Below are 16919 nucleotides of genomic sequence, written 5' to 3'. Positions count from 1 at the left end.
TATCTTCGTCGGGTCCCAGGATTTCGAATGATAAAATTGTTCAGGCAGTTTGTTTTCTTTTCCTGACGTATTAAACAATCAGTGAGAATGTGTTTTACTGTTGTGCGTGTTCCGCATGTGGTGCAAATTGGGGGGCTTTCTTTAGCCATTAAGACCCCGTGGGTAGGGCCACTTGAAGGTTGATCTTGTACTCTTATCTACAGATTATCGTGATGAAATTATAGTTCGATTAAATATGGCAACGTTGGAAAAAAATAAAATATCGAGCGTTCTCAATCGTGTTACCAAAAATGCCGATCTCAATCGTATTTTACCGTATATTATTATTTATTTATACAATATCTTTTATGATTTGTACCTATTTAATTCAAAACCTCATAATTTTTTCTCATATATATATTTTATTTTAAAATAAAATAAAATATTAACTGTATTATTATACTATTTTGGAAATGAGCTAGTAAGCGTTTTATACAAATACATCCATATATCCTCTGCTTCTTTTTTACGCTCTTTTATGTCTTTCGTTTTTAAATACAACTTGTGTATAAATAAAAAGTGGATTTTCGGTATCTATTGTATTTCGATACAAATATATATTTTTAATAAATTATGAAATTAACGATTGAATGACCAATGACGTAATTTGTTTGAACAATATTTGAATAATCTGCACAGTCGAATAATCTGAATATGTCATATTCGAATATTTTTAATGACTATTCAAAGAATAATATTCTATTTTATCATTTTAATAACCTATCAGCATCGTTGCTAAATCAAATAAGTGGTACTTTTAAAGTAAATTTCCAATTGTTTTTGAAGGTATTAAATTTGAAGAAAAACTAACTGTTAACACATACACATTATATAGCGAATTGTGATGTTAGCTTAGGTATCGGTTTAGTATTTAGATACCTATTTCTATAATTCAATACTCCAATTTTAACCACGCTTGAGCATCTATTATTATAATTATTTATTAAAATATTTTTTAATTGAAATTTATAAGCTTAAAAATATTTTAATTGTGAACTATGTAAAAATATTTATCGAAATCATAGTATCTAGACCCTTTGAAAAAAAGAATTTGTATATTGGTATCTTAGATATAAAATATTGTGTATCAAAGATAATTTATAAGATATAATTATTTCTAAATTAATTTAACTAAGATATACTGACTACTTATCATGTGATAATTCATATGTTATGAAAATACTACATATGTTTACCGATAGGTAAATATGTACCTATAACGTCTGACATAAAAATGATTTATAATTTTATTTTAAACTATGTATTGTTTATTTCTCCTAATTTGGTGACTACTAATAGTGATGCGTATTTATGGAGAGTGGCACAAGAACTTATTCACCGTAAGTATACTTACATACATACTTTTTAAACGGTAAGCTAGGGTTTCCATAATTTCATCAAGCAATTAATCCAGGACATAGCAAAAAATAAAAAATATAATTGAATCATATTAGATACCTCCTACATATTATTTAAGAAAAATGAGTAACGACACATTATTTTATACACCCATTTTACCATGGAAAAATAATAAAAATATTATTCGAAATTTGTATTTATTAAATTATTAAAACTCCAAGTTTCAGGAAACTCGTCATGAAACAGGCATTTTCTTTTAGGTGCCATAGCGACTAAAAGCACAATAATGAGTCATTAGTCAGTACTCTGTAACACCCTATACACTCATGTCGACTATCGGTAAAATATAAAATCAAAACATGTAAACAAGTAACACGCAGTAACAGTGCACACGTGCTTGTTTGTCCCCCTCGAATTTTTCCAATATTATTATTTTATAATTAGCCTATAGATTTGACATCAACGAACTTTACAGGGTTCATCCCATATAACATTTTTTTTGACTCTCAATTAAAATTATTATTCAAAAAATAGTTACTCAAATATTACTCAAAACTACTAGGTCGATTTTTGTTTAGATACATCAAAATTGTCAAAAAAAATATCTGCTAAATAATTATAAGTGAAAAAGGGGCATTCCTTTTTGAAAAACAAAAATTTGAATTTGTATTGTCACAGCATCATCCTTAAATGGTATAAAAATCTCAAGTATTCGAAAATCTTTAAGTGTATTTAAAAATTCCAAAAATCACAATTTGAATAGGTATACCGATGTATAATTTAAACATAAAAATAGTGTGAGCATGCTTAAAAAATCACCCTGTATGAAATTAACGCGAAGCCTGACACGCCTCCCTCCATTAAGCATTTCTAAATACGCCCCTGTTGGTGACTCTATATTTGTAATATATTAAATATTTATGAAGAAAGTTGTTTTGTTAAATGTAGGTATCTAGATATCTATTATCTTAAAACACCTGTATGGCTGTATCTGTGTTTGGAAAAAAAATATAATAAACACCATCGCTCCGCTCAGAATCGAATACAGTTATGTTATAACTTATAACCATTATAACTTTTATAAAAATATATCCGAAAATACATTAGGTACATGAAGTCATTGTTGATCATAGATAACTTTTCAACCTTTTTACACTCTCTCTGGGAGTGGCTGTAGATACTGGCAATGTACAAAACTACAAAATATTTGTATTAAAAAATGAACTCGGTATTGTTCAACCGTTTTTCGGTAGCAAACTGATAACAAAAAAAATCACGATTGAAAATTTTGATAACTGAAGCTTCGGAAATTTTTTACAAAATCCTCCGTATCGTATGATAAAATTTGTTTTTCTTAATCTTGTAAAAACACAACATTTAACATGTAGGAGACACGAGACGCAATAAGGGGGGGGGGTCAATGTCTGGACCCCATGGACCCCCCCCCACCCTCGTAAATACGCAACTGGACTCGATTTCATCTTACTATTTTTAATTTTAAGATACATCGAATTTACATTACATAGTACGCCTTATACTTTAAAGGTAGGTACTTTTAAATTTTGGCGGCGTCGCGGAAGAATGCAAAAGCAGTCCCCGCGGCGTCGTCGGTTCAAACGGGGGGAAAAAAAAAGGTACTTTTAAGTGTTGTATGTATTTTGTATTTCGTATAAAAATAGAATATATTTTTAAATACATTTTCAATATAATATATATATTTTCCATTTTCTATTCTTCTAAGACCATGGCGCAGAATAAATATTCCGCGGTTGTGATAATACTTTGGAGGGATCGTCTGTGATAAATATTTTCAAATATTCATTATTTCGTGTTCTTTTATTAATATATGATATCTGCACGCTAACTAATAACTTACTCTATAATTTATTGAATTTCTATTATTAACTATATGAACCAATAATTATTATTGTTTACCAAGAAAAAACAAATATTTACCAGTTTAACGACCATACCTATGACAAGTTGCATCAAGTAAACAAGCAATATTATAAATATTACCTACGTTCAAACAACATATAACTATTTGTTATGATTAGGACATTAGGTGGAAAAAAACATTTTCAAACCATGTCTATAGACGATCAGAGTGATTCTGAATACTTCAGTTCCGATCCAGTTCAATACAGGAAACGATTGGATGCGCAGTTTTACGAAACACCTTGTGAAGAATTGGCTATGAGTTTACTGGGAAAAGTACTTGTCAGACGATTAGATGATGGTACCGTTGTTAGGGGTAGGATTGTTGAAACCGAAAGCTATCTGGGCCATGAAGATGCTGCTTCCATATCGTACAAAGGAAAAGTTACACCTCGAAATGAACCCGTGTTCATGAAACCCGGAACAGCTTTTGTTTATATGACATATGGAATGTACCATTGTTTCAATATTTCAAGCAAAGGTATTATTAGTTATTACGTTAGGTATTCGAACCACATTTTTGATTCAAATTAAACCTGTTTTATCTTGATAGGAGACGGTGCTTCGGTTTTTTTAAGGTCGATAGAGCCTTTGGATAATTTGAACACTATGGCATATCTACGAAAACAATTTAAAAAATCTACAAAAACAGTGATTGCGAATAAAGATTTATGCAATGGCCCTGCAAAGTTATGTATTAGCTTTGCGATTGATATAAAATCTTGTAATAAGCAAGATCTGACTTCATGGGATGGAATGTGGGTAGAAGAAGATGAAAATAGTAAATTGATTGACACAATTGTTTGCTCGCCAAGAATAGGTATTAAATGTGAAAAAATGTGGCAAGATAAATTTTTAAGATATTATATTCGCGATAATCCCTGTGTTAGTAAGATAGAAAAAACTAAAATGAATGAATTGAAATATTCACAAATTGAAAATATAAAATAAAAATGACCTATACATATTAAGTAACATGTTCCAACTTTAAATGTATTCAATCACCTTAATGTTTTTATTTCCCTTGTAATGTCAGGAAGTGAGAAATATTAATAAATGTTAGTTTATTACCTTTTGGATATTATTAATCACTTAAGGCGTAACTAATAATTATTTTGTCTAGCATAAAAAATAAATCAAATTAGTTACATTATTTTACTCCAAAAATTATCATTGAGACTTGTGTAAAATATTAATATTTAGTGACAATATTAGTCCATAATGTTTTCAAAATTCTATTTCTGTATTTCATTAATTATACATACATAACTCAATCTGAAGTACAACAATACTACCTTTTTGTTTTTTCAATGATTAAAAATTATTCATTTAAATTAACACTAATTAATTAACATAAAAATGTACATTGTACGTATTATTTTCAATTTATTTTTTAGCGTATTATATTATATATTATTGTTGAGGTATACATTTTTTTTAAACTTAGACAATAAGTAGTCTTGTTTTATGAAACATCTATATTTTTTTGGCTTTGAAAAAATTTTCAAATAAATTATAAAAAAAAAAACACATTAACAAAACAATATTAATTATTTAATAATCAAAACAACGGTAGAGAGATTTTTTACAATATATTAAAATGTTGAGCATTTATTAAAAAAATATGTATAGTTGTACAGCTAAAGAAAGATAAATCAACAACTATGTATCTCTAGTATATCAAATTATGTTAAATAAATAACAAGAAAATGGTAACAAAAAACATCAACAATATTAAATATGAAATAATATTTTATCACAAAATAATCACCAGACTAAATTTATGAATAATTTATTGATATTCATAAGTCATAACACTCAGTTAAAAGTTAGTAGATGCACTTTTTCAAAATGAGAAACAGCGGTGTTGCTAAGTGTTTTGGCTCATTCAAATTGGTAAAACATCAGTTTGTTACATTTTAAACATTTTCTACCCTTCCTTTTCGTTTTGGTTCTGTTTTTTCTTGACACTGAGCTAAAGAAGACGGCTATCAGGAAAAAAATATATTGAGATAACAATAATTGTGAACATAACTTATTACACTGAAATTATATATGAACATACAACATACCTTTTGAGAGTTGGAACATTCTGGATTATTTATGGTTGTCATGCAAGGTGATTGGTCTCTGGAGTGTGTCACACTACTGCAATTTGATTCTGCACTACATTCATCACCTAAATAAATAAGCATTTTTACTTTAAAATGTACACAAATTTAAAAATGTCAATTTTCTTTACTATTTATAGATCTCATAGAAATAGGGCATGGCATAATCACATTGGATGTATGCACTGCAACATCAGCAAAGTGGCTTCTTAGATTATGGTCTAAATAAAAGTTGTACAAAGTCAGCAAAAAATACTTAAAATAAATAAAATATACACCAACTTTGTTTTAGGGTATTATTACATGGAGCATAATTTGTTTCGCAACTAGTCATCTCTAATAAACTTGCAATTTGATTAAGTTGTTTTCTTCTAGCTTTAATCCGACCATTCAGTAACCTAGATATAATTAAATTGACCATTTGAAAACAAAAATGTTATTTTAGTACTCAATTATACTAGGTAATAAAATTTAAATATAATATTATGTTACTTTTGTCTTGCTGCATTGCATCGAATATGATCATCAAAAATTAATTTCACTGTGTTGGTAGTTTTATACTTTGTATCATGCATAGTAATGTGCAAAGTTTTTGTTTCGTTGTCGATTTTAGTAACCTAAATATTAAGAGTATAATTATATTATTTTTTTAAAATTATTATAAAAATATTTTGGCTTTTACTTCAGCATCATGAAGATAACAAGACAATTTGCATACACCCCAACCAAGGAAACGACTATGTGGCTCAACTAGTACTAATTGGCTGCTAATGATTGATAGATACCGTCTTGTTTTTGCACCATTTTCAGCAATTATCATACAAGTAATTAAATCATTGCCATCTAAAATTTAAAATATGTAAACATAGATTTTTGAATAACAAATAAATTTTAAGTATCCACTGAGTCGGTAAGATGATGTTAACATTCCATACTAACTTTAAAATTACTGTTATTAAGCAATTATTTTCGACAGAATTGAAAAAATATTTTATTTATACCAAATTTTATTTTGATATTTATGTTTGAACTTAAATATTATTTTAAAATGTATACAAACACGATTAAGTAAATATATTTTGAATACAATATAAAGTTTATAAGTAGGGCGTTAAAATGCCAATAAAATCCAACTATCAACTTCATCACAAACAGGTATCCGAGCTTTGGCCATTCCAAAACAGGCAACCCTTTTAATGCAGTCATATTATAATTTGTGTTTTCATCAATTCAACCTATGAAATGGGTACCACCACTATTTTTTTTCCCCAAATCCAAACAGACCCACAAATCAGTTTGTATTATGTTAAATATCTATATAGTATATATTTATTATTTACAGTTCCTTACTCAAGTTGATTGGAGTATCAAATACAAAACACTTAGTTCTATCAACTAAAGGTAATTGTGTTTCTTCTTTTCCTTCAAATGTCATTAATAACTTGCGTATATTGAGAAATGCGCAGATAAAATGTCTCGTTCTTTCAACCTAATAAATAATAAAATATATTATTGTTATTTGTTGTTTAGAGTATAATATATTTAAGTAAGTTATACAAGAAATGTTGTAGTATTTTAAATAATTTAAATATAATGATAAAATATTATCAAACAATTAATTTACATGATAGATTTGAGTAAATTATAAATTAATTTAATTACTAGTATTATAATTATTTTAATTATTTTCAAAATAAAAGTTAAAATTAAGATAGTACATCTCCACACGGTAAACGTTTTGAAAGTGGTATTCCTGTCATAGGAGAATGTGCAGGCGGAAGTAATAATGTGGAATCACTTAAAAGTCGCTGAACATTTAGTATCTCCTTATGCATTTCATTATATTCATCTTCAAATAGTTCTAAAAACATTTCTTCTTTCTGTAAAACAAAAACTGCATTATTTTCTTTTACAATTTTAATTATAAATAAATATAATATTGATACTACTATGCTTACTTTAAAAAATTGTCTAAGAAGTGGTAAAATCTTTTCTTTAGCGTTAAGAATAACAGCAATATGTCTGTCTGATATAAATACCTGTTCCTCATGAATTGTTAATTTTTTCAGTAATGTTATGGCCATTTCTAACGTAACTGAACGTACATAACAAACTAAAAAATAAAAGATAGTAAATTTATAAATTTACTTATTGGTTTGGATCACATACCAGGTTCAGACGCAGCTGTAATTATGTCAACTAGCTTATCTATAAGTTCATTTCTTTCATCAAAATGAACAAGGGAAGCACTATTTTCACTTTTAATCGGGGTTAAAAATCCTTCATAATACTCCTTGGAAAGACTTGAATTTTCTGATATAGCATACAATAAACATACACCAAACAATGCAGAGCTGTCAGATTTTTCAATTATCAATTGGCTGTAAATAGATTCTAAACACCGACTATGTACAGAATCAGCTAAGAAAATTAATTATAAAACAAATCAAAATATTATATTTTTAATTAGTCTAAGAGTAAATAAATTCAAAAGTAAAGAGAGGGAAAGGAATATCAACGGAGAGACGGATAGACAGTATAGAGAATGATACAAAATAACTGTTGTGACTAGTGTGAAAAGGAGAGGTGGGGTTTAAAATCATATGGAGGTACAGGATCCCATATTAAAGAGGGCGAAGGGTGGAGAAAGGGAAGAAGAAAAGGATTAAAATTACCTTCATTTTTTGATAAAAGTATTTCTTTTTCTTCATCTGTAATGTTCATACATGTTAATGATTTGAGATCAAAAGCATCAGTTGATTCAATATCCGCTTTTTCTTCATTTTCTTTTTCTGGTAACACTGATACTTCATTTTGTAATTTAGTTTCTTCAGCAATCTAAGCAAAAAAATATATATTTATAGTATAAGAGAAAGAAATTAAATTTTCAATAATTAAAAATTTAAAAGCTACTTTGTTTTTTGCAGAAAAATTGCTTTCCAATAAATATTTAGCTAATGGTGTAACTAATTTAGTCTGATGAATAATTAAAAAAACTTGTGTTAGTAAAAATAAACATATATCACTATTCATCAATGGTTGTTGTTTCACAGCATCTACAAACTAAATAAGTAATTCAAATTAATGTGATATTTTAATAAAATATATAACATTTGATGTTCTTAGATATTTATATAACTTTTATTTACCTCTTCTGTTTCAACAATAATGTATTTGTCTGGTGGTGCTAATGAATGAATATAATAAGGTACAAACAGTTTATCCATTAAATGATCAACAAGCACTTCATTTAACATATCAACCTTCGAGCTTAAAATATCATTCAAATAATGTAAGTCGTCTAGATGAGAACTGACAAGATCTGCAAGTTTAACTCTATACTGATCTCTAAGGACAAAATAGTGTTTGTTATCAATAAAACTTTAGAAAGTATTGAATATTGAAAATTAACTTACTGTATATTTTTTTGAGTGTCGACATCAATTGGTTTAGCTCTTGCACTAGCATCTAATTCTAAAACGTGTTTACCCATAAACCAAACCAAGTTTCCAAAATATGGAGCACAAGTTTTATCTCTGATGAATCGTAACATGCTTTCATCTTCAACTCTGTAAACATTAAGTGTCAATGTACGAACATATGTACGTACCATAGAATCAGGATGGTTAAAAAACTTAATTGCTTCTGTATAAAGAGGAAAATCATTGGTTGTCTATGAGTAATAAATAAAAATAAAAATTAGGATTAACAAATTGTTAAAACTTATAAATAAGTTATATTACCTCATTATAGAAAAAGTGAATGGTGTTTAAATTCAGTTTAAAAGATAATGTTTTTAAAAAAGATATGTAATAAGCTAAAACATCCTCATCAGAGAAATCCAGCTTATTTATTATAATACTATTAACATGGTTATTGCTTAGTAAATAATCTAGAAATAAAAGAAAAATATTATTGATTTACTTTTATGGTTTATACAAGAAAAATATGAATTTAAAATTAACACTTACATAAAGCAGTCTTATTTTTAATATTTTCAAATATAATATTCAGTGTTTGAAGCAATTGAACACAGACATAATTTCCACATTTCTGATTCAAGATATGTAGAAAGTAATTGAACATATTATTTTCCAAGAAGTACCTATGATATGTATAACAATTGCCCATAAATATAAATAAAGATATTTTTTAAACTTACATTTTTAAATATTACATAGAAATCAGCTTTTTGATATTTGATTTAAAATAAATTTGACTAAACTCATTAAAATACAAATAGTACATTTTTTTAATTAAATACAGATGAATAATATTATCTGCTAGGTGTATAAAAAAACACATTAGAAAATATTAAATAAAGTTTTCGTTGTATTTTAATTTGTCTTATACCATACTCATTTAATATGGTAGGCAATTGAGAAATACAGTGTACCAGGAATAACAGATTTTGTTCATATTAACTAATGTTTCATTTTAATATATTAAATAACTGAACTGTCAAATACTTTATACTAATTATATTAATAAGTAAGTAATTTAACTTAATAAGGTTTCATAATTTTTAAATATGTTGTTAAGTCAATGTCATTCATGCAATAGCATTACCAAGTTGATATTTTTTTCTTAATTTGCATAGTTTATTTTAAAGGTCAAATAGTTTTATGGCAAGGCCAATTATTTAAAATGTTTGATTTTAACAGATAATTCTTGTATTAGAATTATATAATAAAATATGCCGCTTAACTTAATACAATTTAACACAACATTTATTTATCTTGTTGGTAAATGTATTACAATTCAGCTGTAGTGTTTCACATTTGACAAAACTAAAAATGTGATTAATATTTAATAATAATAACAAAAATATTATTAAAAAATGGGATTATATTCAGGGCTGGCTCAAGCAAAAACAGTACGTTAGGGGAAATCAAATTTTACTGCCCCTAAAATAATAATATTATCACTGTTTTGAAAATGTCACCTTCCTACTAAAATGCCGCTCTAGACATGTGCCTATGTCACCTAACTCTTGAGCCGGGCCTGATTATATTTAGTTTACAAACTGCATAATAAGTAATAACATTGAATAGATAATGTTATGATCAAAATATATCATAGAATTCTGTGAATTATGTATTAATGTTCTGCTTTATTAGGCAACCGTGCTTTTAGTGATTATAAATTCAAGAGAATAGATTATCTAAAATTGTATTTACAAAGACCAATAATAACAATAATAATAAATAATAATATGATATTTTGAACTATGTCACAATGGAATCTATTAATTTGGATAATATGATGACTAGAACATTTGGGTTAAAAAGTAATTTATAGGTCATCATTATTGTTTGGGTGTATACTGCCTACTATGTGTCATTATTCACTTTGTTTGTAAAACAATTATATGTTTAAATGATTTAACACAAAAGTAAATTTTCTCAAATGACAAAACTATTTCAACTACCTAATTATTAGTCATTAAAAGTGGACAAAATAAAAAATAACAATAGCTGGTATATTATTATTTTAGTGGTTTCCTTGTAGTTATATTGATTAATTACTCTGTAGTATAAACTTAATAACTACCTAACTATATGTATTATTCAGTTTATAATATAAAGGATCTAGGCACTAGTTATCTGTGTACAAGTATCAATAGTAAAATAAGCATTTAATTACTCAAATACTGCTGGACTATTTTGATCACCCCAGATCAAAATTTCGGCCATACTCCTGAATGATTCAACTAACAATGTGCGATTGGTATCCACAACATTTTGATTTTTGCTTAATACTGTATAGATATATCTGTAAACAAAATTACACATAAACGACAATATCTTATAACTGGTACTTGTGGTGTTGTAGACCATAGAAATTACTTGAGGTACTCTAACGAGTGGAGATTTTCAGGTTTTACCAATTTTTTTGAACGAAACATATTATTTGGTGTTTGAGTGTCTACAATTAATTACCAATAATTGTGTAATTATTCGGTGGTGTTCAACCTTGTTGCAGATCATTGAGCGATTCAATCATATCGATAAAAACGTATCGTGGTGTAAATAGATCGAAAAACGTGAATAGTTTATTTTGTACAACAATGATAATATTAATGTCACATTATTATTATATCACAACGTTCAAAACCATACTATTATTGTTACGTATGGACCATCGGAACGTGATCCGAGACACTGCGTTGTAACTTGTAAGAATGAATAATAATATTAATATCAAATTCAAAACAATAACATTCCTAATCGCGGTGGTGGAAACGGGTTATGGCGCGCGGGCGTGCGAAACGTACTCGCTGATTAGGGGTTTGATAACAGATGTGCAAGACAACTTTTACTTTCGACGCAGCCGCGGCTGGCCCGTGAATCGAACAGCTGATCAACGAAATATTATTTTAAATTTTTCATACCACAATATTTTGTTCAAAAACGAGAAAAATAAAACGAAGAAATAACGGGAGATGGGTTTGATTTGGGGTGGTCGAAGGTGTAGGAGGCTGGACACGAGGAATTTGAGCTGTGATAACCAAACGCGCCCTGACAAACGGACAGGCGACCGTTTCCGCCATGACGTTTCTTCCATGGGAAATGGTTTTTTTATGTTTTTTTTTTAATTATTTTATTTACCGTGGGTGGAATCACTGGAATGTCCTTGCACTTGCTAAGCCCCGAAATCACGACGTCCGACGACGACGGCGGCCACCAGTTTTGATATTTTCCGATGTTTGGTTCCCACATCAATAAAGACCATTTGGCGGCCAATAAAAACGATCTGTACATGTTAAACGATCACCAAACAACGTGCACCGCGATTTCCCGGTAGGTAGTGTTCGGTTTCGGGTCGGCCGCGCAAAATGCAAGCCATCAAGTGTGTCGTAGTCGGTGATGGGTAAGTCTTACAACGTAATAGCTACATAACGATACTTTTATTGTGTATATAATATATATTTGTGTGTGTGAAAAAAAAATACTACCATCTTCTGCCAACTGGTACAGTCCCTGTCAGTAGTCAGTACGCCCAACGACTGTCTCACACACATCAGTCCCCGTTATCTCTATAGTTTTTGGTCCGTTTGTTCAGGGTTCTGTGTTCAACGATTGATGTGCTGTAGTTATTGAGAACCATCATCATATATACTGCTGTATCTAGTCGCAGATTTTGATGCAAATCTATTGACAGTTGAGTCCATTCGTAAACGTGTAATCAGTTGTAGATCTTATCGTCAGTCGAAGATGACTCTCATTTGGCTTTTACCTTATTTCCTACCTATTTATCCACTCTATCTCAAAATATACAATGTTTTGTCAGTTATTTTAAAGTTCTTTATTTCCATTCGTCAAGATTCAATGTTTTGTATTAAACAACGCCTTGCACACCTGTTTGATTTTTACACAACTATACCTATGTTAATATTTTAATTTTTTTTAAAAGTAAATATATATATTCACTTAGATACGTTTCTAACTAGTTTTAGTGCTGTACATTATTTTTTTGTTCTCTTTACAGAGCGGTTGGTAAAACATGTTTACTCATTAGTTATACCAGCAATGCATTTCCTGGAGAATACATACCCACTGTGTAAGTAAATTGAAACTTTTAATTAATCCTACAGGTGTTTTGTTATATATTTTATGTGTGATCAATAAGATAAATTAGTATACTTGATTAATTTTTCCGTATTACCATTATTGTGTTTTTGAATTGGTTATTTTTGATAAAATTATAGTTATAGTGGTTGTAACCAGTAGATTATAAACTTTAAGTACTTGAAATATATGACCTGAATATATAGTATTAAAATTCACCATTTTATGCTTATGTTTGTTCCATGGAGTACACATTTACATGGTTATAATAATAATATAGGTATATTATAACCTGTCTTTATGATAATTTGTTAAAAATTAAAATTAACTATCTACTTACTTGATAATGACAGTTTAACTAATTAGAATACATGCTCAAACAACTTTTCTTACTGATCTTATGTTTTAATTATTTAAAAGTTTAATAGGTATATAGACATATGGTATTAATATTTAAATTGATCAATTATAAATGATCAAGTCATAAAATTTGTATTTTCTGTTAATTCTTTTATTTTAAAATAAATCTGTTTATGAAATGTATAAATACATTGAATTTCTAAAGTTTTCAACAAATACTTATTGACAATTTTTCAAGATATTTATTACACCTTAACTAAATTTAATTCTTTTATTCTGTTTTATCTTCAAACTTAAATACATTTTTGTAAATTTTATTTCAAACATGTATTATAATTAATGTTATTTTATTTTAGATTTGACAACTATTCGGCCAATGTTATGGTTGACGGGAAACCTATAAACTTAGGATTGTGGGATACTGCTGGTCAAGAAGATTATGATAGGCTTAGGCCTCTTTCATATCCACAAACAGTATGTTTATTTTTCAGTTATTTTAATGATATTTTTTTAATTTAACAATTGATGAATGTTTTGACATCTTGCATATTTATAATCAGGAATTTTTTTTTTCAACAGGATGTGTTTCTTATATGTTTTTCACTAGTAAATCCTGCATCATTTGAAAATGTGCGGGCGAAAGTAAGATAATAATCAAAATTACTCTTTTATATATATTTAATTAAATTAATACATATTTTTAGTGGTATCCTGAAGTTCGACACCATTGTCCAAGTACTCCAATTATTTTAGTTGGTACTAAACTTGATTTACGAGAAGATAAAGAAACAATTGATAAACTGAAAGAAAAAAAGTTAACTGCTATTACATATCCACAGGTATATTCATATTAATAACATTGTACTTTACCTCATTATTTTATTAAATATTTATTTTTAGGGTTTATCAATGGCCAAAGAAATTGGAGCAGTAAAATACTTGGAATGTAGTGCTTTGACTCAAAAGGGTCTTAAAATTGTATTTGATGAAGCCATTAGAGCAGTTTTATGTCCTGTACTGCCAGTTAAGCCTAAACGTAAATGCACAATAATTTAACAATCATGACTATGTTGTCACTGGTGAGTTATTTTATTATCTTAAAATATTAATTTTCTAATTTGCGCATTTAACTGTTAGGTTATAATGTTTTAATTTATCTCTTTAAAATATAATATATATAAATTAATTTTTATATTATAACAAAAAAATACTGGTTATAAAATCTTAAAAAAAATTATTACTTAATAATATTTCTGGTATTTAAAATTGAGGCTTATTTTATATATTTATGAAATATATAGGGACTTTAAATCCAAATGGAGGATTGTCCAAGACTGATAACTGTCAGTTCACCGATCGATACACATTTTGTTGGTGTATAACAACTAACAAAAAACAAAAGTTCTTCCTGCAAAATAATAGAGCGCACATAATAATTAAATTATGTAATATAAAGTATGATAAGAAATTTATATATTAACTAGGGACCTATAATGCTGTTGAACAAACTTATGGCCTAATTTTATAGTCTAATCATGTAATCTATATAGCTTAATCATTTTTATAAAAAAATAATATATATATTTAAATAATCCATAAGTTAATTAATTCTCTAATTGTAAATTAATACAAATCAATTTTCATTGTGAATTTTTTTTTTTTTAATTATTTTACAATTATTTTCTATTAAGTTGCTTGGTGCTACTTACTTTCTGTATCTTTTAATATCACTATAATTTTTTTTTACTCTCTAATGACATTGCCACAAATTATGTACTGTGTATGGTAATAATTTATTATTAACATGAAAAATAAAATCTACAAAATACCATAATTCGTTTTGAATGCCTTATAGTTACATGATAAATTGGGTAATGTTGGCAATTTATTCTCAATTGTAAAAATATAAGCTAAGTGATGTAATATTGTTACAGTTCAATAGTAGCATGGTTATTTTAAGTTAGGCTGTAATCAAAAAATTATTTATTTATGTCTTAAGCTTTATGGATTTACAAGATAAGCACCGTGTGCTTATTATTATTCTCAATTATTTATCATGTATAACTGACATAAATGCATTTTCCAGTGGTATAGAGTATAAAATATTGTGTATATAGAAATTATATGAAATATGTACAAAAGCAACAAAACCTATAGTATCATTTTTGTAATATTTGTTATGTCTAAAAAAATCAGAATTTTAATGTTATTTTTTACTGAGTTTCTTTATAAAATGTTGTTGGACCTACTAGACGCATGATATTTATTTATATAGTCATGTGTTTTTTTTTTTGTACGATATTCATTTTTTCTTTTTATTTTAACCTTGTAATTTCTAAATAAATGATATATCTTGTGTAAAAAAAGATAGTTACTTTTATTTTTCAACCCCATGTTTATGACTTAAAAGAATGTAGTCATTACTTTCATAAATAAATGATGTTTTATTGCATTTTAAATTTATATTTTTTATTACTTATTGAACATTTGTATTTCTTCTTTATTAAAGTCTATTATATTTAAGAATACATTACTATCCTTTATACCTTAAATAGCTTATTATGATCATAGATCTGATGCGAATTATTTCAAATTGTAACTGTTAATTAGCAAAATGTATAAAATAAATTAATTTGGGACCAGTTAAAAATGTTTGTTTATTAATTGAAATCGTGGAAAATTAATTTGTTCATTAATCATTTATTATGATTTATATTACATTTTGCATAATATGCTAATAAATGATAATAATGTATATTATATATAATATATACAAAATAGATTACTGCATATTCATTTTAAGCTATTACAATTTTACAAGACTCTAAAAACCTTATATCTTTATAAGGATTCCATTTTTTTTATATATACATATTATATATATTATTACTAATTATTATTTTATATTATTTTTAAATTAGTTATTTATTTTGTTACTTTAATTCAAATTATTTGTTCTGTGTACCACTACGATTAAAATTTTTAATTTCCATGTTATTAACTTATCAAATAAATATGAAAAGTACTGAAATCAAGATCAGTTTTGAAATGTTAATATATTATGTTTAAAATACTGAATTTACCTGTACCCAAATTATTAATATCAAAACAAAAATAAATTTTGGTTTACCCTTAGCGACAAATTGTGTGAATATTAGGCTTATATATTTTACAATTCAGCTTAAATATTTTAATACAATCGTTTATTGCTTATACACTGTATATAATTATTAATATTTTATGTGATTAAGTAGGTATCTTCACTGACAGAAGTTTATATTCTTTACTTTGAATTAATTTATAGGAATAGTAATAGGTACCAGAAAGTCTAAAAACAATCAGTTATTATATTACTATAATACTATGTAAATTTAAATAATTATTAGTCTACAAAAAAGGATATTCTTTTGAAAGATTTATTACTCTTTATTTTTGTTGTCTATTCTTGAATAATACCTAGATAATAACGTAAATCAGTTTAGATGATGATCATACTGTTAATTTTTTAACAATACCTAATTGTAATAAATGGTTGAATACA

At 27.0% G+C, this 16919-nt stretch overlaps 3 protein-coding genes across 3 annotated transcripts; 2 read left to right on the top strand and 1 right to left on the bottom strand.

Moving 5' to 3' along the window:
• The first annotated feature begins 3224 nt into the window (after positions 1-3224).
• On the top strand, positions 3225-4869 carry LOC132938254 (DNA-3-methyladenine glycosylase-like). The gene is made up of 3 exons (XM_061004980.1): positions 3225-3390; positions 3456-3817; positions 3890-4869. The coding sequence occupies exons 1-3, from the start codon at positions 3374-3376 to the stop codon at positions 4285-4287; spliced, it is 777 nt and encodes a 258-aa protein (XP_060860963.1). The 5' UTR covers positions 3225-3373; the 3' UTR covers positions 4288-4869.
• A 5-nt stretch (positions 4870-4874) lies between these two features.
• On the bottom strand, positions 4875-11834 carry LOC132938253 (protein CLEC16A homolog). The gene is made up of 18 exons (XM_061004979.1): positions 11297-11834; positions 11094-11222; positions 9419-9552; positions 9191-9339; positions 8864-9120; positions 8597-8795; positions 8361-8510; positions 8123-8285; positions 7617-7868; positions 7406-7560; positions 7166-7327; positions 6798-6936; positions 6130-6290; positions 5940-6064; positions 5730-5845; positions 5579-5668; positions 5409-5515; positions 4875-5324 (listed from the first exon to the last, which is right to left on the bottom strand). Exons 1-18 carry the CDS (start codon positions 11353-11355, stop codon positions 5256-5258), a joined length of 2616 nt encoding a protein of 871 aa, XP_060860962.1. The 5' UTR covers positions 11356-11834; the 3' UTR covers positions 4875-5255.
• A 219-nt stretch (positions 11835-12053) lies between these two features.
• LOC132938255 (ras-related protein Rac1) lies at positions 12054-16066 on the top strand. Its single transcript, XM_061004981.1, has 7 exons — positions 12054-12320; positions 12939-13010; positions 13735-13852; positions 13958-14020; positions 14083-14217; positions 14279-14457; positions 14680-16066. The coding sequence occupies exons 1-6, from the start codon at positions 12286-12288 to the stop codon at positions 14432-14434; spliced, it is 579 nt and encodes a 192-aa protein (XP_060860964.1). The 5' UTR covers positions 12054-12285; the 3' UTR covers positions 14435-14457; positions 14680-16066.
• The last annotated feature ends 853 nt before the right edge of the window (positions 16067-16919 follow it).

Source organism: Metopolophium dirhodum, chromosome 2 (genome assembly GCF_019925205.1).
Source record: "Metopolophium dirhodum isolate CAU chromosome 2, ASM1992520v1, whole genome shotgun sequence".
Taxonomy (NCBI): domain Eukaryota; kingdom Metazoa; phylum Arthropoda; class Insecta; order Hemiptera; family Aphididae; genus Metopolophium; species Metopolophium dirhodum.
The sequence above is the reverse complement of the archived record's forward strand: the minus strand, read 5'-3'. Positions and strand labels throughout refer to the sequence as shown.

Excerpts from the sequence above, each read along its gene's own strand:
- LOC132938254 (XM_061004980.1), top strand. Across the intron at positions 3,818-3,889 it reads TTTCAATATTTCAAGCAAAG|GAGACGGTGCTTCGGTTTTT; the intron begins GTATTATTAGTT and ends TTATCTTGATAG.
- LOC132938253 (XM_061004979.1), bottom strand. The coding sequence starts at position 11,355 with ATGTTTCGTTCAAAAAAATTGGTAAAACCTGAAAATCTCCACTCGTTA. Across the intron at positions 9,340-9,418 it reads TAAAAATAAGACTGCTTTAT|ATTATTTACTAAGCAATAAC; the intron begins GTAAGTGTTAAT and ends TTTTATTTCTAG. Across the intron at positions 8,511-8,596 it reads TTATTGTTGAAACAGAAGAG|TTTGTAGATGCTGTGAAACA; the intron begins GTAAATAAAAGT and ends TTACTTATTTAG.
- LOC132938255 (XM_061004981.1), top strand. The coding sequence starts at position 12,286 with ATGCAAGCCATCAAGTGTGTCGTAGTCGGTGATGG. Across the intron at positions 13,853-13,957 it reads CTCTTTCATATCCACAAACA|GATGTGTTTCTTATATGTTT; the intron begins GTATGTTTATTT and ends TTTTTTCAACAG. Across the intron at positions 14,218-14,278 it reads CTGCTATTACATATCCACAG|GGTTTATCAATGGCCAAAGA; the intron begins GTATATTCATAT and ends ATTTATTTTTAG.